This window comes from Canis aureus, chromosome 9 (genome assembly GCF_053574225.1).
Source record: "Canis aureus isolate CA01 chromosome 9, VMU_Caureus_v.1.0, whole genome shotgun sequence".
NCBI classification, from domain to species: Eukaryota; Metazoa; Chordata; class Mammalia; order Carnivora; family Canidae; genus Canis; species Canis aureus.
In genome coordinates, this window is record NC_135619.1 from 53,266,999 (window position 1) to 53,288,683 (window position 21,685).

The 21,685-nt window shown below is 46.1% G+C and overlaps 2 protein-coding genes across 9 annotated transcripts in view; both read left to right on the forward strand.

The window, feature by feature from the left end:
• The first annotated feature begins 1,508 nt into the window (after window positions 1-1,508).
• On the forward strand, window positions 1,509-21,198 carry CIPC (CLOCK interacting pacemaker). Of its 3 annotated transcripts, none has more exons than XM_077910135.1 (4): window positions 1,509-1,638; window positions 8,696-8,883; window positions 14,276-14,445; window positions 17,623-21,198. In XM_077910135.1, the coding sequence occupies exons 2-4, from the start codon at window positions 8,748-8,750 to the stop codon at window positions 18,514-18,516; spliced, it is 1,200 nt and encodes a 399-aa protein (XP_077766261.1). In that variant the 5' UTR covers window positions 1,509-1,638; window positions 8,696-8,747; the 3' UTR covers window positions 18,517-21,198. The 3 variants fall into 3 exon arrangements, with proteins under 3 accessions (XP_077766261.1, XP_077766262.1, XP_077766263.1); XM_077910136.1 differs by lacking the exon at window positions 1,509-1,638 and adding an exon at window positions 1,643-1,775; XM_077910137.1 differs by lacking the exon at window positions 1,509-1,638 and adding an exon at window positions 1,902-2,001.
• The window catches only part of TMEM63C (transmembrane protein 63C), a 131,011-nt gene continuing 128,964 nt past the window's right edge, over window positions 19,639-21,685 (forward strand). For all 6 annotated transcript variants that reach the window (XM_077910126.1, XM_077910125.1, XM_077910130.1 and 3 more), the window contains exon 1: window positions 19,639-19,767. The gene's annotated coding sequence lies outside the window, so the exon portion shown is untranslated. The remainder of the gene's footprint in view (window positions 19,768-21,685) is intronic.

The window sequence follows — 21,685 nt, forward strand, 5'->3', positions numbered from 1 at the left end:
ATTTCCTCCCCGTCCCGTGATCCCGATCCGGTGGTGGAATACAACTCTGTGATACTGGCAATGTGCTGCTATCATCTGCGAGGCCCAATAAGGTAGCCGTTTAGCTACACGTGGCCATGGAGGGTTTGAAATGAGGCTGGTGCAAATGAGGCGCTGGAAATTTTAGATTTCTTTTAAATATATATATATTTAATATATATAATATAAACATATATATTATATATTTTTATAATATAAAAATATATGTTATAATATATAATATATATTTTTATAATATATATATAATATATATATATATATTTTTGAGAGCTAGAGCCTGAGCAAGCACGGGGGTGGGGGGTGGGGGGTTGGGATTGGCTAAAGGAGAGGGAGAAGCAGGTTTCCTGCTTAGCAGGGGTCAGGGGCTGGACTCCAGTCTCATGACCCTGGGATCACGGCCTAAACTGAAGGCAGAGGCTTAACCGACTCAGCTACCCAGTCATCTCTGAAATTTTGTAATTTTTTATAAAAGATTTCATTCATTTATTCATGAGAGACACACAAAGAGGCAGAGACGCAGGCAGAGGGAGAAGCAGGCTCCACGCGGGGAGCCCGACGCGGGGCTCGATCCCAGGTCTCCAGGATCAGGCCCTGGGCCGAAGGCGGGCGCTAAACCGCTGAGCCACCCGGGCTGCCCTAAATAAAATCTTTAAAAAATAAACCATCGCTAGTGATTAAGCGGCGACTAGATAGGGCAGCTCTAGAAGTCGCCTCCACCTGTCGGTCCCTGTGCATGCACCTTAGAAGGACCGTCTCCTAATGAGGAGCCCTCCCTGCTCGGATGCAGGAGAGGTGATCCCGGCCCCTTTTCCTTGAGCTTCTGTACACGCGTGCTCGCTGTGACCCGTACCCACTTACAGCCCGCCAGCTCGCGCGGTCGCAGGGGGCAAAGCAAGCAAGCGTGCGTCCAACGACGCGGAGCCACCGACAGAAGCACCGACCGCGCCCCTGCCTCGTGCACCACCGTCTCCAGGTGGCTGGGAACGCCCGCCTGCCCCACGTGCCCGCCGGCAGGCCCGTCCGCACCGCCGGCCCGCGGGGGTCCCTGCGTACAGACCGGGAGCCACTCCCTCGGCCACCCCCGTCCGCTCGGGTCCGCTCCACGCCCGGCCCCCCGTGGCTCCTCCAAACCCCGCCTCGGAGCCGTGCCCGCCCGGCTCTGCGCTGGGGGAGGGGGCGGGGTGGGGAGGGGTCTCTAACCCTAACCCGGACCCTAACCCTGTACAAAATGGCGGCGAACCCGCGGAACCAACCATAGAGACGCCCGCCTTCCGCGGAGAGAGTGTAGGCCTCTTAGGGACGCCCGCGCCTCCCTGAGAGGCGTCCCGCCTCGCCTTCCGGTGGGGGGCGGGGCCCTTCTAGGAGAACCGTCGGCGGTCTCCATGGTGCCGGGTCCTCCGAGCCGAGTCACGTGGCCGGAGAGCGCCGCCGCGGAGGCGGAGGGAGGAGAAATGGGCGGGAGGCGCGCGGGTGGGGGTGGGGGTGGGGAGAAGCTCGAGACCCGGCGCCGGCGGGGTTGTCATGGAGCCGCGGGGCCGGGCTCGCGCATGCGCCGCCTGACCCGCGGGGCCGGTCGTGGAGAGGCGACCTCGGCCCTAGGTGAGAGTGGGAGGGCTGGGCCCCGGGGTAGAGGGTCCGCGCCGGGAGCGTGGGCCAAGGCGCAGGAGTAGCGGAGAGGAGGGAAGCGGCGTGGGCAAAAGAGAGGGCCAGACTCTGGGGGGACGGAGGGCCGAAAGGTGGGAGCAGGGGGCGGTGCGTCTGTCCCCCTTTTAGTTGGCTGCGGTGGCTGCGAGGGGCGCGGCTGCGTGGGCGAGGAGGCGGCGGGGCCCGGGGGCCGAGCGTGCCGAGCGAGTGGGGTACGCGGCCGGGGCGGCGGGGCCCTGGGCTGGGTCTGCTGGGCGCGGGCGGCGGCGAGCCCGCAGGCCTCCAGGGGCTCCGAGCAGAGGCGCGGGGAACGGGCAGGTGAGCGGGCGCGGGGCTGGCAGCGCGGGGAGGGCCCCGCGCCTCCAGGGTGGGGGTGCACGTAGGGCCCCTTCCTCGGCCCGGGACGCAGGGGTGCTGCCTTTTGCAGAGACCTGCTGTCACCCACTTGGCTGGCTATGTCTCCCGGGTGGCCAGCTTGCCAGGTATGGTGCCAGCGCGTGGGGAGGTGGGGGGAGAAGGTGCGCAGCGCCAAGTGAGGAGTTAGTGCTTAGTGGGGGGAGGTTCGGGTAGTTCTGAGCCGGGCTCAGGGCACAGGCCGCAGCCGGGCTCCCTGTTATTGCCCAAGTCCTGGCAGTGCACATTGCCTGGGCGTTTGCCCCGGGAGTCTGGTGGTATGCCAGTCACAGCACAGTCCTAGGGTCTGCCCAGTTCTGCCCTGCTGAGCTGGCAGGCTGGTGGATGCCTGGAGGGTGCTCCTACTGTCTGGCACAGATGCAGCGTGGGCTGGTGCGAATGGGGAGGTGGGCACTGTTACTGTGAACCCTTCTGGGAAGCTGGGGATTTGGAGAATTTCTCTGATCTTATCTCCTCTTTGAAAGAGGAGAATGGAGGGAGCCATATCTGGTCCTCCAAACAGGACATCGTGTGGAATCGGGGTTTGGGATCTTTGACATAAATTTGCAGCCAAGTTGGAGAATGGAAGTGGATGTGAAAGGGGAGGGTGAATATTTGAGATTTAGGTTGGGGGACGGGGTCCTCCCTCTGTTAACACACACAGACATTTCCCCCGAGTGGTATCTCCCACATGGACACCAGGAGAAAATAACTTCAGGGAAAAGCCAGTAATGTATTTATAATTCTAGCTGGGATTACTCATGATTTTCTGGGTGGTAAGGTCTTAATTTTTATGGCCTTGTGCTTTTTTTGTAATTAAGCCTCTGCTTGGGCTTTCACCTCACACCTCTGTCCATGCACGCATGTTATCCACGTGATGCATTTTAAAGGGAACTTGAGCTCTTGGGAAAGTTGCCAAGTGTCTATAAAAGGAAAGATCTGAGAGCAGCATTTCAGATCCTTTCCTTGTAAACCTTGGGTCTCCCTTTTATCAGAAGCCTAAATCTCCATAAAGATTGTGGATTAGACAACCTTTAATTCAGTTGGTGGATTTACCCCTGAGGTTTCACCTTAGAATAAGGGGTAGATGAGATACCTGTTTCTCACAGGAGACCAGACCTGGAAGTTAGATCTTGAGGTGATCATGGTGTTTGGAAATGCAGTCTTGACCTTCAAGCTGTTCAGGTATTTCGGTGACAGCTAAGCTGCTCTGCTGTCAGCGAGACTCAGCAGGACAGAAGATTTGTTGGAATGTATTATTCTGTTGAGGACCTCACATATTAATTGTGCAGGGTTGAGGTTGCAAAGATGGAAAAAAAAAAAAAAAAGAGAACTCTTGAGGTTGAGGAGACAAATAACTAGACCCTAATGTAAGGAGTGTAAAATTAGAAGATCCAAGTGCTATGGAGCACTTGTTAGAATTTTATGTTATACTTATTTATATAAACTTCTGTATTTATCGATTCACTTTTTTTTTTTTTTTTTAAGATTTTATTTATTTATTCGTGAGAGACACAGGCAGAGGGAGAAGCAGGCTCCATGCAGGGAGCCCGACGTGGGACTCGATCCTGGGTCTCCAGGGTCAGGCCCTGGACCGAAGGTGGTGCTAAACCGCTGAGCCACCCAGGTCACCCTCAATTCACTTTCTATTATGAGTTTCATGTGTACTATTCCCTCTGGGAACATTTTGGACAATGTGTTACGGTTGCATTTAGAAGAGGCCCCTTTAGGGTCGATTCTGACAGTCTAAGGGTACTTAAGCTGGAGTCCTTTCAATGGAAAGTCAGACATGTGAGGACCTCAGATGTTTGTAAAGCAGGGTGCGTTAGTGGTTTCCAGTCTGTGCCAGGAAGCAGGAGATGGCATGGTGGGTGAGAGCTCAGTAACCCATTCCCAACTGCTAGTCAGCTTATGAGCATCTAAGTTCAATGTAAAATAATATTGAAGAGGAAAAAAAATCTTAAGGTTTTCAGACTGCTGGTTGCACGGGCCTTGGATTTGAGAGCGGTGGTAGTAAGTTCCCCCACTGCGTGCTTGTCTCATGTCATGGGCCTCACGTGGCGCTGTGCATGAGTGGATCTGTTGTTCACTGGCTCATTGACGTCCCCAATGCCACACCCAGGAAGGCAGTGCCTCTCCTCTCAGAGAGGACAGGTCAAGGTGGGATGATGTAGCCCTTCATTACCCATCCCATGGAAACCTTCCCAAGGCTTAAAAAGAACTCTACTTAGGACAGAGGCTTCCATGTTTTTAGTCACTTTCACATCCAAAGTAGTTTGCCTTTTTTTTTTTTTTTTTTAAGATTTTATTTATTTGAGAGAGAGAGCGAGAGCGTGAGCAGATGGAGAGGAAGAAGCAGATTCCCTGCTGAGCAGGGAGCCCAACGTGGGACTCGATCCCAAGACCCCTGGATCATGACCTGAGCCAAAGGCAGATTTTTAAACGACTGAACCACCCAGCCTCCCCTGTGTGCTGTTCTAAAGTGGATTATGCATTCTTTATTTCCAGCTGCCACCAATTTTCTGGGGCTTAACATTTTTGCATCTGTTCTCCTTTTAACCTATTGGCCAATGTTTGTGTTTTGATTCCACAATTAGTATTGTCCTGCACATTCTCAATGAGCCAGAAAATTCCTACATATCTTCTGTAGTTCCGTTGACCACACTAACAGTAACAGTAACAGTAGCAAGACCTTTTTCGTTGTCTTTTCAAAAGGATTATAGACCAAACTGGGGTGCTTTATCGAAAATACCTGTAAAATAATTCATCTCTAGTAAGGTAATGTGGAACTCTGCCAAGTGCTCAATTAGTTGCAACTAACATGAGCTACCCTTCCTGATCAAAATCAACAGCAGGGTCAGACTTGAATAAGTCTCATTGCCCATCCACAAGCTACATCTCCTTCCATTTTGAAGAAGCTTCGGGTTTACTTTCCATGGTATTACTTCAGAAAAATGAAACTATGCACATTTGTTGGGTTCCATACAAAAGGATCCTGATTAAATTAGAGATGCAGTTCTACATTTTGGTCTACTTTTTTTTTTTTTTTTAAGATTTTATTTATTCACGAAAGACACAGAGAGAGGCACAGACACAGGCAGAGGGAGAAGCAGGCTCCCCGCGGGGAGCCCAGTACGGGACTCAATCCCAGGACCCAAGATCATGACCTGAGCCAAAGGCAGATGCTCAACCACTGGGCCTCCCAGGTCTGCCTTTTCAACTGGATTATTCATGCTGTCAAACATCATAGCTACCCACTAGAGATATCACTTTTCTATTGTGCTATGCAAGATTGCACAGTGCCATTGTGTATCTTGTGCACATGGTACTTAACTTGTGACCTGTGTAAGAGTGGTTTGACTGACTGAAGCGGGGAAGCCAGTCCCCTTGAATAAGTTATGGTCCAAATAGTTTTTACTTGGAGTTGTGTTTTGTTTTTTTTTTAAGATTTTATTTATTTGACAGAGCGAACACACAAGCAGGAGAGCAAGCAGAGCAAGCAGAGGGAGAGGGAGAAGCAGGCTCCCCACTCAGCAGGGAGCCCGAGGTAGGGCTCAATCCGAGGACCCTGAGGTTGTGAACTGAGATGAAGGCAGATGCTTAACTGACTGAGCCACCCTGGTGCCCCTGGAGTTGTGTTTAAAATTCAGTCTCATTCAGATGAGTTCCCTTTAGGGACACCTGGGTGGTCCAGCAGTTGAGCGTTTGCCTTCGTCTCAGGGCGTGATCTCAGATCATGATTCCGGGGTCCTGGGATTGAGTCCCACATCAGGCTCCCTGCATGGAGCCTGCTTCTCCCTCTGCCTGTGTCTCTGCCTCTCTCTGTGTCTTTCATGAATAAATAAAATCTTAAAAAAAAAAAAAAGAAAAGAAGATTTCCCTTTAGTCCACTTCTACTGTATGAAAAGTAGGAGCAAAATGATTGCTCGTAAACATCCTTGTCTTTAATTTTATCTTAAATTGCTCCTCTGCTTCTGGAGTAGTTGATGTTCTTCACTAGATCCTCTGCTAGGGAAATGTTCAGACGTGGCATTTCAGGGTATTCCAGATACAGTGCCCTTTGGCAGGGAGCTCGTGTTTCGCTCCACTCAGAAAGATGAATGGATGGAGCCGCAAGTGGACTGTGAATTAAAACACCAAGCATTGTTTATACCTAATATCTTTGTGCATTCATGGTGCTGTAACAAAACAGCACAGACTGCGTAGCTTATAAACAACAAAAATGTATTTCTCACAGTTCTGGAGGCTGGAAGTCCAAGATCAGGGGATGAGCACAGTCGTCTTCTGGGTCCCAGAATGTTCACAGTCCTGTGGTGGAAGAGGCAAGGGATCTCTCTGGAGTCTGGTTTATAGTGCACTAATCGAATTCACAAGGGCTCCACCATCATGATTCAAGCACCTCCCAAAGGCCCCACCTCCTAATGCCATCCTCTCTAGGGGTTAGGATTTCAACATATGAATTCTACCCAGTTTTCATTGCTCTTGCCATTTTTCCTGTCCTCTTTATCCCTGCAATGGCCTTTGTGGTCTTATGCCATCCTAACCACTGCCATTCCACAGGATTCAGATGTCCTTGTTAAAATATGTAGAATGTTCTCAGCCTCTGCCAGCCCTTTGAAGGGTTCATTTGTCTCATTCTTTTCACTGCTAGCCAAATTCTGGATCTGCTATGGACAAGGTGTGTCACTGGGGCAAGTCTAGGCTTCTTTAACTTCTCTGGGCTCCCCACTTGTACATGTGACAGTCTCCCTAGCGTCTCCACTCAGATGACCCACGGCCACTTCTCTCTACATGGCCAAGACTGGACCAGCCTAGCCACCCCACCCAGTCCCTCTGTGCAATTCTTGGGCTGCCTAGCTTAGGAAATGGTACCACCATCTACCTCCCAACATGCAATGACCAATTCCCATCAAGTCTTCTTTCTGAATAGATCTCCAGTCTGTTTGCTTCTCTCCATCTCCACTGCTACAACTTTAATTCACCCTGGCTATTGTGGTAGTATCTGAGTGATCTCAGTGCCTCTCTTACCTCCCTTCACTTTACTCTCAGTCCAGCATCCAAAATGCTTTTAAAATGCTGATCGAGGGCAACCCCGGTGGCTAAGAGGGTTAGTGCCGCCTTCGGCCCAGGGTGTGATCCTGGAGACCCAGGATCGAATCCCACATCGGGCTCTCTGCATGGAGCCTGCTTCTCCTTCTGCCTGTGTCTCTGCCTTTCTCTCTGTGTCTCTCATGAATAAATAAAATCTTTAAAAATAAAATAAAATGCTGACCGATCATGGGTTATGAGGCACTGCCTGTTTGGCCCCCATCAATCTCTCTAGGCACAAGTGCATGGCCTTCTACCCCCCTCCCCCCCTGCACTGTGCTCTGGACTCCCTGGTCTCCCAACTCTTTGAATGTTTCAAACTCTTGTTCCTTTAGGGCCTTTATGTGGCCACGTCCCACCCATCCCCCCCAGGCTAACTTCCGATCCAGCTACATGGCATTTCCTCAGGAAAGCCTTCCCTTGCTCAGCCCTCCCTCACCATCTCCGACTGTTAGCCCCTTCCCTTCATAGCTATTATCAAAAATAGTGATTAAGTAATTGTGTGATTACTGGATTAATGTCTTTCTGGTTCTCTAGATCAAAGCTCCAGCAAGGTAGTGACCATGTCTCTTCTGTGCATTTTGTATTGGCACAGCACAATAGCACAATGCCTGTTTCAGAGTGGGCAGTTGATAAATATTTCTCTTTTTTTTTAAGAGTATTTATTTGAGAGAGGAGTAAGAGAGAGCACACAAGAGTGGGGAAGGAGGAGAAGGGGCAGAGAGAGAGGGAGAAGCAAACTCCCTGCTGAGCAGGGAGCCTGATGGGAGGCTCAATGTAGGGCTTGATCCCGGGACTCCAGCCAGAATCATGACCTGAGCCGAGGACAGACGCTTAATTGACTGGGTCACCCAGGTGCCCCTTGATAAATATTTCTAAATGGCTGTCACTTATATGAGCCTCAACTTCCTCCTCTGTAAAATGGAATAGCAACCGAGGAGGACATTAACAGAGTAATATTGTGTGTGGACTTGTATAGAATCAAAGCACTATTATACACGATCTTATTTATGCAGGAAAGTTCTTTTTAAGCCAAAATGGAACATGCATATATGAGTTGTGTTTACTTTGTTCAGTACTTCATCTAAAGAAGTGAAAGGTTAATTTGAGCAACTATACTGTGGGAGTTGGCACTAAGTCCAGAGTCTGCCAGTGCATACTGGGAAGGCAAGCCTCGTCGGAGATGGGCATCACCACTCCTCCCTCCCTTGGGGCATGGGGTGAGTTACCCCTTCCAAAAAGCCTAATCAAGTGTGCCTTTGTTAGCACTTTACAAAGCTTCCACTGAGTGTGGTTTGTATGCCCTGAATTTGTAATGGAATTTGAGGGCAGGAGAGGACAGTGAACCTCCTTTTGGGTAGAAACCATTCTGCTGTGTAGCAAAGTGGAAGCTCGTGTAAGCCGAGGCCTCTGAGAAAATACGAGGAAGTGGGCGAGGCCAGTGTTCTCTGCCTTCACCCTCTTCACCGCCTGGATCACCTGTGTCAGCTCTCCAGGCACTGTCTTCTTACGTAATTGTTGTTGTTCCCAGGGCAATCCAGAGGAAAGGAGGCCTGATGCATCCACTTCCAGCCCCGTAAAAGATGGAGAGGAAAAACCCATCCAGAGAGAGCCCCCGAAGACTCTCAGCCAAACTGGGCAAAGGCACAGAGATGAAGAAGGTGGCTCGTCAGCTCGGCATGGCAGCCGCCGAATCAGACAAGGACTCCGGATTTTCAGGTTAAAAACACCTTATTCCTTCCATGTTGCAATGAATGATTTGCCTGAAAAACGTCCTCCCTAAAATTCATTTGTGTGATAAACGTGGGAAGCTCTCATGTACAGGATAAATATCTGATCTCTTAAAATGGTAATTCTGGTGCCATACGGTGGGCTTCCCATCAGTCACCTGGGGTTGGTTCTGAAGGAATTGATCTGACATCTCTTTTCAACTCAGACTCTCTCAACTTTCAATCTTCTGTTTCCAACTGTTGCAAGTTGTTACTGGAAAAAAAATCTTTAAGTACTGGTAATCCTATTGTCTTAGCTCCTTTTTCATAGGAATAGCTACATGGCTGGAAAAAAAAAGTACTACTGCATACTGTCACCCTGTAGCAAATGAAACAAAGTAGCATATGATTTAAGATAACTGTTTTTTGCTAAAAAAAAAAAAAAAAAAGTAATTTTAATGTTTAAAAACAGTTCCCTCCACAACGCATCCCTGCATATCTGTGCATTTTGTATTTGGACTGTGGGACCACTAGTGCGGTTCCAAACTTGAAAATCTATTAGAGACAAGAAAGTAGAACAGTTTTCAGTTTCCCTTGCTAGTTTGTTTTAGACCTTATCTGAAAGGGCTAGCTGCCTACACAGTGAATCTTTCAATTTTCACTGTGCTGGGCACTTTTATTTCCAGGTTTGAGGGTAATGGCTTAGAGATGGCTCTAGTGTCAATGTCTTTGGCTGAGAGGATACAGAGAGATGATGGCAGGGAATTCTGGCTGGGTCAGCATCCTGAGAGTGGAGCCCCCTCCTAGAGGAAGATTTATGTTATCCAGCTTCACAGAGACTAATCAATCCATCTTGTTGATTTATTAATTTATAGTGAGAAATGCAGCTGTTAGGAAAATTAGAGTTCTCTTATCCCTAGATTGGTGTGTGTTCTCCCTGTAGGCATCCTGCATGGGAAGCCAAATTATAAATAGATTGTTGCTCAGAGAGAAACAGAGCACCAGCAAATCGAAGGATTAGAATAAGGACAGTCCAGGGAAGGAGGGCCAATTTATTAGCCCTTTGGGTTTTTCTTCTCTCTCAGCATTGTTTCCCAAGCTTGACTCATCATAAGGCTCATCTGAGGTTCTTGTTAAAAATAACGATCACCACCACCCAGGTATGTACTGATTCCCCTGAGGTCATCAATTGTCAAAGGAATATCATCAGTGTTATCATTTAATTAGCAGAATGCCTTCGCAAACTCACAAGGGAGTTGGAGGACCCACTGAGTAATAATAATGATGTGGACATTTGTATAGAATTTACCATATAAATTCTGCATAACCAATGGCTGGCTGGGAAGCCAGCTCCTGGTAGATAATGTTTGCCAGTTTCCATGGTGCATATACTTTCACCAGGACCAATTAATTTCAGGCTACAATGTGACCAAATATGGGGATGGGAAGATTTGGGGAATTAGAAAAGATGTGTACACTATCAGTCCTTGTGAGCTGGTAAGAACCAACTGCAGCACTTCAAGCTACATAGTTCACATAAAATTAATCATAACAACTATCCTGTAAGAAAGTACTATTATGTTCCCCATTTTAGAGATGAGGAAATTGAGGCACAGAATGATTACATAATTTCTGGAGCGCCTGGGTGGCTCAGTTGGGTAAGCATCCAGCTCTTGATTTCGGCTCAGGTCATGATCTCAGGGTCATGGGATGGAGCCTGGAGTCAAGCCCTGCCTCAGGGTCTGCTTGTCCCCCTTCCTCTGCTCTTTTCCCTCCTCACTCACACGCACTCTCTCTCTCTCTCTCTCATAAATAAATAAATAAATAAATAAATAAATAAATAAATAACTTTAAAAAATGTTTTTAAAAAAGAAAGATTAAATGATTTCCAAGTTCATGCAACTGGCCAATAGAGCTGGGATTTGAACCCAGGGATGTGTGATTCCAGAGGCCCCTACCTTTCTGGAACTGGGACACGATAACCCAGTTCTTAGTGGAAAGTTCTGATGAAATTGTTTAGGTTAATGTCAGCCAAATCCACCTCATTTATTCAGTTATTCACTCAATAATTGATCGGAAGTACTCAATGATGGCGAATACACTTTGGCTGAGATGCTCACAGTTGCTGCACTGGAGTGAAAATATTCTGTGTGAGGACTAAAATAAACCTACATTTGGTATGACTGTCACACCTTTTGGTGTTCTATAGGGCAACCACAAGATTCCCTTGCTTTGACATTCCGTATATACTGACCTTTGGCACAAACTCATCAGGGACTGGGCCAAGATTATGGCAGAAGTTTGGGTAGGCACATGGATACGCATGTAGTTCCTGTTATCTGAGTGGTAAGAATATTGCCATGGTTATTCTAGCCAGACTTTTATTGGTTAGGGTGGTGTATGAGTTTGTTAGGACTGCCATAACAGTATCACAAACTGGGTGGCTCAAACAGCAAATTTATCAACTCACAGTTCTGGAGGCTATAAGTCTGAGATCAAGGTGTGGGCAGGGTTCATTCTCTGAGGGAGAATGAAAAAAAAAAAATAGTGATCACCAGACTCCTCTCTGAGAGGTTGTGATGGCAAAGGTCTGGGGGAGGGCTTGAAAGGCAGGTTTCGCTTTTTACAAGTGTCTCTGGAGATTTCTGTGATCAGACTGGTTTGGGAACCATTGTAGGCCTAATGTCTCTCCTTTTTTCTCTTATTATCATGTTTTTCATGTTTTTCATATCATGAAGGTAATTGTATGCTCATTGTAGAAGCTTAGGAATTTAGGAACATGCAAAGAAGAAACTAAACATTATCTGTAACCGATTATTTCCAGTCTGTCGACATTTCAGTATTCCTTCCAACAACCTCAGCCTTGCCAGGCCACTTGTTTTGTAGTATGTCCCAAAGTCTGGATAGTTTTTCTGATAGTTGCCTTATTCTCTATGTAGAAGTTCTTTAAGAAGCATTGTGTTGTTCAAACATAAAGTGGGATTAAAAATAATCATTATGCCCCAGAAAGTGGCCCCAGTGAATGCCTCTGGCCACTCCTGGGCCAGGTGCCAGCGAGTGAGTTCATCAGTGCCTGTTACCTTGGAGTGTGATGGGATTTGTAAAACCAAGGTGGTTTTTCCCATTTGAATTATTTTCCCAACTTTATATTTTGAAAAATTTCAAATCTATACAAAAGGGAATGAATATCATGGGTGTCTTTCAGATTCACTGAGTGATACCATTTTGCCATATTGCTTTCTCTCTCAATACACATACACACCTGTTTCTGAGGTTTCTATTTCTATTTCACCTGTTTCTTCTATTTCTTATATATATATAAACATATATACGTCAGTACGAATCTCCTAAAAGAATGATGTTTTCTGTATGATTACATCAGTGTCACCAAGAATTTTCACATCAATATAGTTATTAATTAGCCACAGTCCGTATTCAGATTTTCCCCACTGTCTCAGTAATGTCTTTTATTAGCTGTTTGTTTTTTTGTCAGTTTGTTTGGATCCAGGATCCAGCTGAGGATTGTGTGTTTCATTCAGTTGTCTTTTTCAGTCTGATTTGGTCTAGAACAATGCCCTCATCTTTCCTTGCCTTTTCTTCCTTCCCTTCTTCCTTCTGTTTTCTGTTTTAATGACAGTGACATTTTTGAATGAATTAGGCATGTTGTTTTGTAGAATGTCTCACTCTTTGAATTTTTCTGGTAGTTTCCCCATTATTAGATCAGGATAAGCATTTTCGTTTTGCCAGAATACTACACTCTTGATGTTACATCTTTCTCCTTTTTCCTTCTCCTTTATTGAGTACCACTATGGAATTGTGGAATTCTTTTGTAATTCACTTTGTCAGTGCTATATCATTAATTCTTTTGATAGTCAGACTGTCCCAAACTTGGCCAGTGGGAGCTCCTTCTAGATAGTTCCTGTGACTTTTCTACTTGACCCCATTTGTGTTTGAGCACTTCCTTGCTTTCTGGGGCAATAAGAGTTCAGGCTCATCATGTACTTTTCACTAGCAAAGACTTGCATTGGACTAGCTGTTTCTCCAAGGATCCCTGTTTTTCTTTTTGGGCAGAATGGCATTTAGAAATCAAGATCCATGCACTAGGTATGCATTTTGCTTCTGAGGTCCTTTGTTTCTAGCTCTGTTCACCAGAGGTGCACATTTGGAATACTTGTGCTTTGTGAAAATCCACCTGCCTGGGCACCAGACAATCGGTTCAGTAAACTGAAGGGAGGACCCCCAACATCTATAAATTCTGAAAAGCATCACCAGAGATTCTGATTAAATGCAAGTATTGACAGACTCATTTAAATTATGGTCACATTTCTATCCTGCCTAAGCCAAATTACTCTGAGCTTCTTGATGAGTATTTAGTGTATTCCCAGACTCCTCTCTAGCAGGGTTAGAGCAGTCTCTTGGTTTACTCTGGCAGGTAGCTAATTAAGTCCTTTTTGTATGGATTTCACATCGGGAAATCTCATTTTCTTCACCTCAGAGATTATCTTTCTATCTCTCATGGGGCAGGATCCCCAGGAGGCACGCTCAGCATGCATTTAGGATATCAGCACCTCCTTTGTTGGAGGTATTGGGTGGAGGTGGGGGTAATAGAGACACATTTTATTTTATTTTATTTTTATTTTTTATTTTTTTTTAATTTTTATTTATTTATGATAGTCACAGAGAGAGAGAGAGAGAGAGAGGCAGAGACATAGGCAGAGGAAGAAGCAGGCTCCATGTACCGGGAGCCCGACGTGGGACTCGATCCCGGGTCTCCAGGATCGCGCCCTGGGCCAAAGGCAGGCGCTAAACCGCTGCGCCACCCAGGGTTCCCTACATTTTAAATTTCAGCTTTGATGATCTTACCCAGAATTGTACAATTAACAAATTTAGGATGGAGCTCTTTAAATTTCATCATGGATGCATGTTTTGAGGTTTACAGGTTGGTTTTGTTTTGTTTTTATTATGCTATCTTGTGGTGCCCAGCCCTTCTACAGGTCTTCATCCTGCCCCACGGCACACACACAGTCCCCTCCCCTTTCAGCGACAGATTCTTGAAAGTAATGATCTAACTTTGAAGCCTTCAATCTGTTTCTTCTGTAGACTGGTGATGATGACTTTTACAAAAACCTAACTGATGCAAGTTTTTGTCTGTAATAGAGATAGAAAGGAAGTCTGCTGTCCTAGGGCAGTGCTTCATAATTTTTTGGGGTAGGAGGGGTTATTGTGTATTTGGTTGAGAATACAATGAAAGCTAAAGACCCATTCAGAAAAATTCACAAAAACCACCTATCACAAATGTTCCATTCCATTCCATCCCGAGAAGTCTGTTAACTCCTTAGAAGATCTGCTTAGGAGCCCCTAGCCTAGATCCTATGCGAACTGACCATTCTTCTGCCCACCAGATGGGAGCTCAGAGTGTCTGAGCTCAGCAGAGCAGATGGAATCCGAGGACATGCTGAGCGCCTTAGGCTGGAGCCGAGAAGACAGGCCAAGGCAAAACTCCAAGACTGCAGGCACGGCCTTCCCGGCACTGTCCCCGATGGTTGTAATGAAGAATGTGCTGGTCAAACAGGTGAGGAGGGCTACTGTCTCCTAATGTGTCTGCACATTAAAGTGTCTGAGCTTCCTGTACAGTGCCTCTCCCTCTCCGTCAAGGAGAGATTTTAGAAGCAGACCCCTGGAACCACACTGATGCCTCCTTCTGTCCTGGGGAGATGATGTTTCCTTTCAGCTACTGACAGTGTTTTCAAAAGGACTACAATAATCATGACCCATGTTCCCATTTTCCAGACAGTAGGACTCCTCTATTTCTGTGTTCCTGGTTCATCCAAAGGGACCTCAGAATTCTCTAGTCAGGAGCAGGAATGTCGTAACTTTTAATGTTGCATTCCAACATATGGCAGAACTGAGGATAGAAATAAAAGAATCTCTTTTTAACTTGAGTTGCCCTTGAATTGAGAAATGCAGGATATATTAATTTGAGAAGTAGAGACAACTTCCATGTTCTCTCAAAGCCATGTCATTAGTGAGAAAGCAGCTCTTTGGTTTAGGTACAGTTATCCCAGTAGAGTCCATATGACATTGTTTTGGAATTGAAAAGTACCCTGTTTCAGGCTTTATTACACAACTATGCATATTACATGATTATTGTCTGGATATGAAAGAAAAGAAGACATAGAAATGAAAATGTAAGCTCAGCCCATTGTGTGGAAGTAGAGAATTCAATCATGTGAACTTGCCTAAAGAACATGTAACCTCACCCTTCTTTGCTCTAAAGCCTATCAGTTCTCGCATGGGTCCACTGATGAGGCTGCTTGCAGCTAGTGAAGCTGGAAAATGTGGCTTTGTGTTGTTGACCTTCCCACCTTAGGTAGAAGAAGAACATGGCGAGAGCCTAACGAGAAACCCTAAGGTCTGAACTGTTTACCTTGTTATTATAGAGGAACACAAACTGATTTTCAACAAGGCAACCTAGTGACTTTGGGGAAAGAACTTGAAGATTTTTACTTGGCAGATCACATTTCAGCTGGAAGCATAGTTGTCCTTATTGAAACAAAGAGAGGAGATAAAGACATGAGATGGAGCCCGTAGTAGATCGTCCAGGTCCCCCCTCCCCCCGCCCATGTTTGCTCCTTGCTTCTGGGGTTTCTTTTTCTCCCCGCCTTCCTCTCCTTCTCTCTTCTTGCTCTCTTCTGTTGTCTGTTTATGTGCCTTCTTTGTTGTAGGCGAGGCTGGCAGCTCCTGAGGGCTGAGGGTTGAGCAGTGAGGAGGCTTTTCCAGCAAAGCAGCATTCCTTAGGATCCTTTGGGAGGGCTGCTGGGCTCCAGGCTATGTTGGGAGCTGGGGGGGGGGGGGGGGGGGAGGAGGCTGACCTAGCTGAGCAGTCTAGGAGTTTTGTGTTTTCAGACATGTTAGAATCCAGCACGTTCCAAAATGAAAATAATTGTATGCTTTAAAAAAAAAAAATCCCTGCCTATTGTGTAATGTCTTGATTATTGCTGCTTGCTTTTAGGTGTTTTTCTTTGGAGGGTCTGATTCCCTCTGCTGCTGGACTATGTGATCTTGCACATAATTACCCGACTATGAACTTCAGTTTGCTCATCTTTAATGTGGAGGCTTTATGTGAAATGATTCTGAGATCCTATCTAAGCCGAAATTCTTGACCTGTGTTCTCTCAGATATAATACGTTGTCGAACCTAATAATCAGAACAAATAAGCTAAGTATCAATGAGGGCAGTGGGCACACAGCTGCATTGGGAAGAACGGTGCACTGAAATCATCTTGGGAGCTCAGTGAGTGAGTTTTTGGATCTGTTTGCCTTGTCAGTCTTGTCACTTATGGCATAAGTGACTAAGGGGATAGTTTTGCTGAAAACTGAAGTTTTACTCCTGACAGAGTAGGCTAGGCTGATCTCTGCTTCAAAAGACCCTTAATTTTGGATCTCTGACAAGGAAGTGTGGTTGCTGGGCCTGGCACTGCTTGCTTATGCATATGCCCGGGTGTGTTTGAACACCATCTGGGCTCCAGAATGAGCTCTCTGGGTCATCCTAGCCTTTGTACAGATAAACTGTAGTTGAATTTGGGCTAAAGTTCCTAGCCAGGCGTCCAAGAAGCTGAAGTGTATGCAGCATGGTGTGCAGATGTGGGAAGCAAGTCCATAGCTTTCTTAAATGACCCCACTGGAGATTAGAACCTCTGTTGGATTCTCCCTTCCTAGCGTCATCTACATGCATATTTTTGGGTCTAGGTTTTAACTGGACTGGCTTTTAAATATTAGGGATAAGTAACTATGCCCTTCTTTGTTAGATTTCCATCTGAATCAATACTTTTAGAAAAAAGTGTATATTTGAGGGGTAACATAATGAAAGCAGTGTAGCGAGTGGTTGGGATGGTTTTAGGCTCAGACCAAGGGTCGAATCCTAGCTTCACCACTTAGTAGCTTGGAGACTTAATGCAAGTTATTTCCACTTTCTGAACCTCAATATCTTTATTTATGAAAGGAAATGGTATAATTCCACATGGGTGTTAGGGAGATGAAATGAGAGTGCCCACATAAACTATCTCACACACAGTGCCCGCCCGCAGTAAGCACCATGTAAGCACTGTCAGCTTGAATGGCTTTCTGGTTACTGGGCGTCACTGACCCCAAAAACAGGGGCCCCAGCAATATGTAACTCTCTAACCAAAAGTCCTTTCAGGAACACTTGGGCGGCTCAGTCAGTTAAGCATCTGCCTTCAGCTCAGGTCATGATCTCAGGGTCTTAGGATCAAACCCCGCATTGGGCTTCCTGCTCACCAGGAGTCTGCTTCTCCCTCTCCCTCTGCCTGCTGCTCCCTCTGCTTGTGCATTCTCTCTCTGTCAAATAAATAAATAAATACATCTTAAAAAAAAAATCCAAAGAGGTCACAGATATAACTAAATAAAGACAGACTTTGTTGTAAAGACACATTTATAGTCTTGAGATGAGCACATTTTAACAGGTCAGGACATCGTAACTGTCCATATTTCATTGACTCAGTTGTGTCATTACTTCACCTATCTACAATTTCTTTTCCTGAGAAAGGTTTTAAAAAAAAAAAAAAAACCCAAACTGCTGATACCGGACTCTGTCAGATTTTCAAGCCACTTCTGCAGTCATGTTCTTGAGAAGGGCTACCCCATATGTGAGGGATGGGCACCTGACAGAGGCTTCAAGTGCCTCTCCCCTCGGCAGGTAATGGCAGTGTGCTGCTCTTCTTTATTTGCAGGGCAGCAGCTCATCCCAGCTCCAGTCGTGGACTGTCCAGCCCTCCTTCGAAGTGATCTCAGCACAGCCACAGCTCCTGTTCCTTCATCCACCCGTGCCGTCTCCTGTCAGCCCGTGTCACACTGGCGAGAAGAAATCAGACTCCAGGAACTACTTGCCCATTCTAAATTCTTATACGAAAATAGCCCCCCATCCAGGCAAAAGGGGCCTTTCCCTCAGCCCAGAAGAAAGAGGAGAAAGTGGGATGCAGAAGAAAGTCTGTACTGAGAGACTTGGGCCGAGCCTGTCTTCCAGTGAGCCAACCAAGCCTGGTGCCGTGTCCCCCAGCCCCCCAGCGCCGGCACCACCCGGCGCCAAGCTTGCCGAGGACTCCGCTCTGCAAGGTGTGCCCTCACTGGTGGCAGGTGGAAGTCCACAGACTCTTCAGCCGGTGTCCAGCAGCCACGTGGCTAAAGCCCCCAGCCTGACCTTTGCATCCCCCGCTAGCCCTGTCTGTGCATCAGACAGCACTCTGCACGGCTTAGAGAGCAGCTCCCCACTCTCTCCACTGGCAGCCAACTACAGCTCACCCCTGTGGGCTGCCGAGCACCTCTGCCGCAGCCCCGACCTTTTCGCCGAGCAGCGGCAGAGCAAGCATAGGCGCTTTCAGAATACCCTGGTGGTCCTGCACAAATCTGGTCTGCTGGAGATCACTCTGAAAACCAAGGAGTTGATTCGTCAGAACCAGGCAACTCAGGTGGAGCTAGACCAGCTAAAGGAGCAGACCCAGCTGTTTATAGAGGCCACCAAGAGCAGGGCTCCTCAGGCATGGGCCAAGCTACAGGCATCCTTAACATCAGGGTCTGGTCATACCGGCGGTGACCTAGAAGCGTTCTCTGACCACCCAGACATGTAACCCAGAAGGCATAGTTTCCTGTTACTTGAGTGGTTCTTTTTAACTCTTTGGCTGTTTTTACTCCTGTTTCCCAAAGCTTTTCCTTCTACACTTAAAGTGTTGGGCAGTTCACTTAGGAAGCCACAAGCCAGTACCTGGCTGCAATCTTAACCATGTGGTCTGTGCACAGTTTACATATGTCTCCATTCCTCTGAGGACCTCAGATTCGGAGCACTCTCAAGTCCCCTTTCCTTAGCCTGCAGGCACTTTGATGGGTCACAGGGCAAAGCAGGAGAGATGGTTGTGTGGGGCTCTTTTGGCTGTCGCCTCCCACCATCCCACTCACTCACTGTGAGCAAGGGTACAGTGACAGGGAGGAGCACACGGAGTGATACCTGTCAAGCCAGGGAGTAGGTGACATAGTGACATAAGCATCCCTTTGTAGATCTTCCCTTGAACGTCTTAGTCACAGAGGAAAATACGAGGTGTGCTTGCATCCCACAAGGCATCGTGCCACCTGGGCAAAACCCAAAATGCCTCAGGCACAGGTTGGGCCAAGGGTACAAGCGCTTAATCATGTGATGCTTTGTCTTCCTAAACTGGAAAGTCGAGAGGAGAGTAGCACCATTGAACTCTTAACACTTAAATCACAAGCCAGATTTCACTTAAACTGGTAGTCAAAATACTTCAGATTTTTAAAGTATGGAATGGATTCAGTACCATCTGGAATTATAATTGCTGAATTGCTTTTTTGACTTAGAAGAAAGTAGACATGGCCAGCATCTCTTGGTTGGGAGCTGGAGGATTCTGGAAATTTATGCTTCCTGTTGTCGTTCCCCCCCCCCCCCACCTTTTTGAAACAATGCAACCTGTTTTATGTGTGAAAATCTCAAAAGATAGCTTCATGGTTTCTGAGAATGTAAATTAACTCTCTGCTGCCACCTTTTTTCCCCCTTTTGTTTTTGTAAAAGAGGAAAGAAGCGATTACTGAGTTTGATAAATTTTGAATTAAAACCATCCTGAGGTTATGAAGTCCCCAGAATATTGGAAACCATTCTTCATACTGATTTTCTTTTCCTATCCAAAATTTTTGTTTGTCACATGTCATAGTGACGCAGAGCACTTGTGGAGCAGAGTCTTCGTGTTTCCTTCATGCGTTGGATGTCGGCAGCAAAGCCAGAGGTGTAGTGTTGGTTCTCTGAAGTTCATCTAGAAATGGAGAGTGTGATGGAATTCCCAGATGATTCCCATTCTTTCAGCTTCATGGTAAAGGTAAATGGGATTTCTGAGTAGTACCATATCAGATTTTTTTAATCTCATTTAAACATTTCATCCTCTTGAAAATCTCCATACAAATTACCTTAATAAGAAATTCTATATGACCAGCTTCATCTTTTCTGCAAAGAAAAATGTCCTTGAAATTTTACCAAGGCCAGAAGCTAATGCTCACCTTCACCTGGTAGTTAGAACTATAACATAGTTTTTAAATTTCAAGGCTTCAGATGGCCTAGAGTTTGTTATTAGACATGTATGATTTAGATATGACCAATTTAGAAATAGCTTGGTAAAATCTCTGCCATGTCCTGATCAGTGCAGAATTATTACCTGCCATTTGCTTTCTGAAAGAGTTTCAAAATCCCAGCAAATGTGTCTTTAAACAGACTCTCAGCTCCTTTGAATATTCTCTTGGCCCACTCCCTGTGCCTCCCCTGAATCTGTGTGGTACTACGACAGCTCCGCTCTGTGCACCATGCTAGGAAGCTTCCTTTTTGGCAGAAAGTATTTGGCAGCAAAGCTGCAGAGACAGGTGCATTCAGAACAGCCTGGGCGCCAGTCATGAGTCTTACTGAGTGTCAAAAATCTGAACATACTTGCTGAGAACCAAATTTATTCTATCGGAAAAACCCTCTGTGGAGCTATAAGCCTCTTGGACTCTTCTTCCTAGACTAAGGTTTGCATTTCCCTTCCTGTTATGGTAAAAGATGATGAAAGCCACCATTGATCCTCACTGCTGAGTGGCAGGGAGAAGCAGCACCTCCCCGGCTCTTCTCTGATCGTGTGACTTAGTGCTGGAAGTCTCTCTAGGCTGTTAGCATGGGTGTTCTTTCCCTAGTGGAGCTGTAAGCAGATGAAGCCAAAAAGGGAAGCTAGTTCTTGGAAGAAGAGGTCCACTGAAGCTCCCAGACATTTGGGGCCAGACGCCAGATCAGCAAATGGAGGAACCTCGGAGTAGACCAGAAGGATCTCCATTGGTTGCACAAGGCTGTAAGTAGTGATGGTCTTAGCGAGCATGATTTGATCTGATATGAAATACTGTGGCAGAGCTACTGTTTTCTGAAAGTGAGAAGCAATTCTTAGTTTAGACCAACCCTTAAAGAGAACTTTTGGCAGATCTGGTTGGCAGTGGTGAGACACATCTAGAAAAAGCTGCTCATGGAACTAGTTATGGGAATGGAGTTTAATAACATTTGTAATTTATTACACTCATGGCTTTTTATTGATTATAGTATTGTCTGACTTTACTATGATTCCTTCAACAGAAAAGTTAACTCTTGTGCATATATTGAAGTGTTTTTCCTGCTATGAATTCTTTAGGATAGAGATTTATTTACCAAATGTGAATTCTTTTGAGGAAGTATGAAGTTTTGTAGAAATTGACTGTGAAATGTCAGAGAAAAATAAAAGTCACTTACATGAAAACTATTTGGCCTTTTTGCTTTGTAACTGCTAAAAATACTAAGTGAAATCTAGAGTAAGGGGGCATCTGGGTGGCTCACTGGTTGAGCGTCTGCCATCCGGGGCTGATCCTCAGGTCCTGGGATCGAGTTCTGAATTGGGCTCCCCACCAGGAGTCTGCTTCTCCCTCTGCCTGTTTCTCTGCCTCTATCTCTCATTAGTGAATAAATAAAATCTTTTAAAATTAAAAAAAAAAATCTAAGTACAATGGACCCTTGAATAGCATGGGTTTGAATGGATCCACTTATCCATGGAAGTCTTTTGATAAGGACAGTATAGTGCCGCACATGTCACTTCCTCATGGTTTTCATAACTTTTCCTTTCGTCCCGCTTACATAATTGTAAGGATACAGTCTATCATACATAGAACATATAGGTGTTCATTGACTGCTTATGTTACTGGTGAGGCTTCCAGTCGACAGTAGGCTTTTAGAATTAAGGTTTTGGGGAGTCC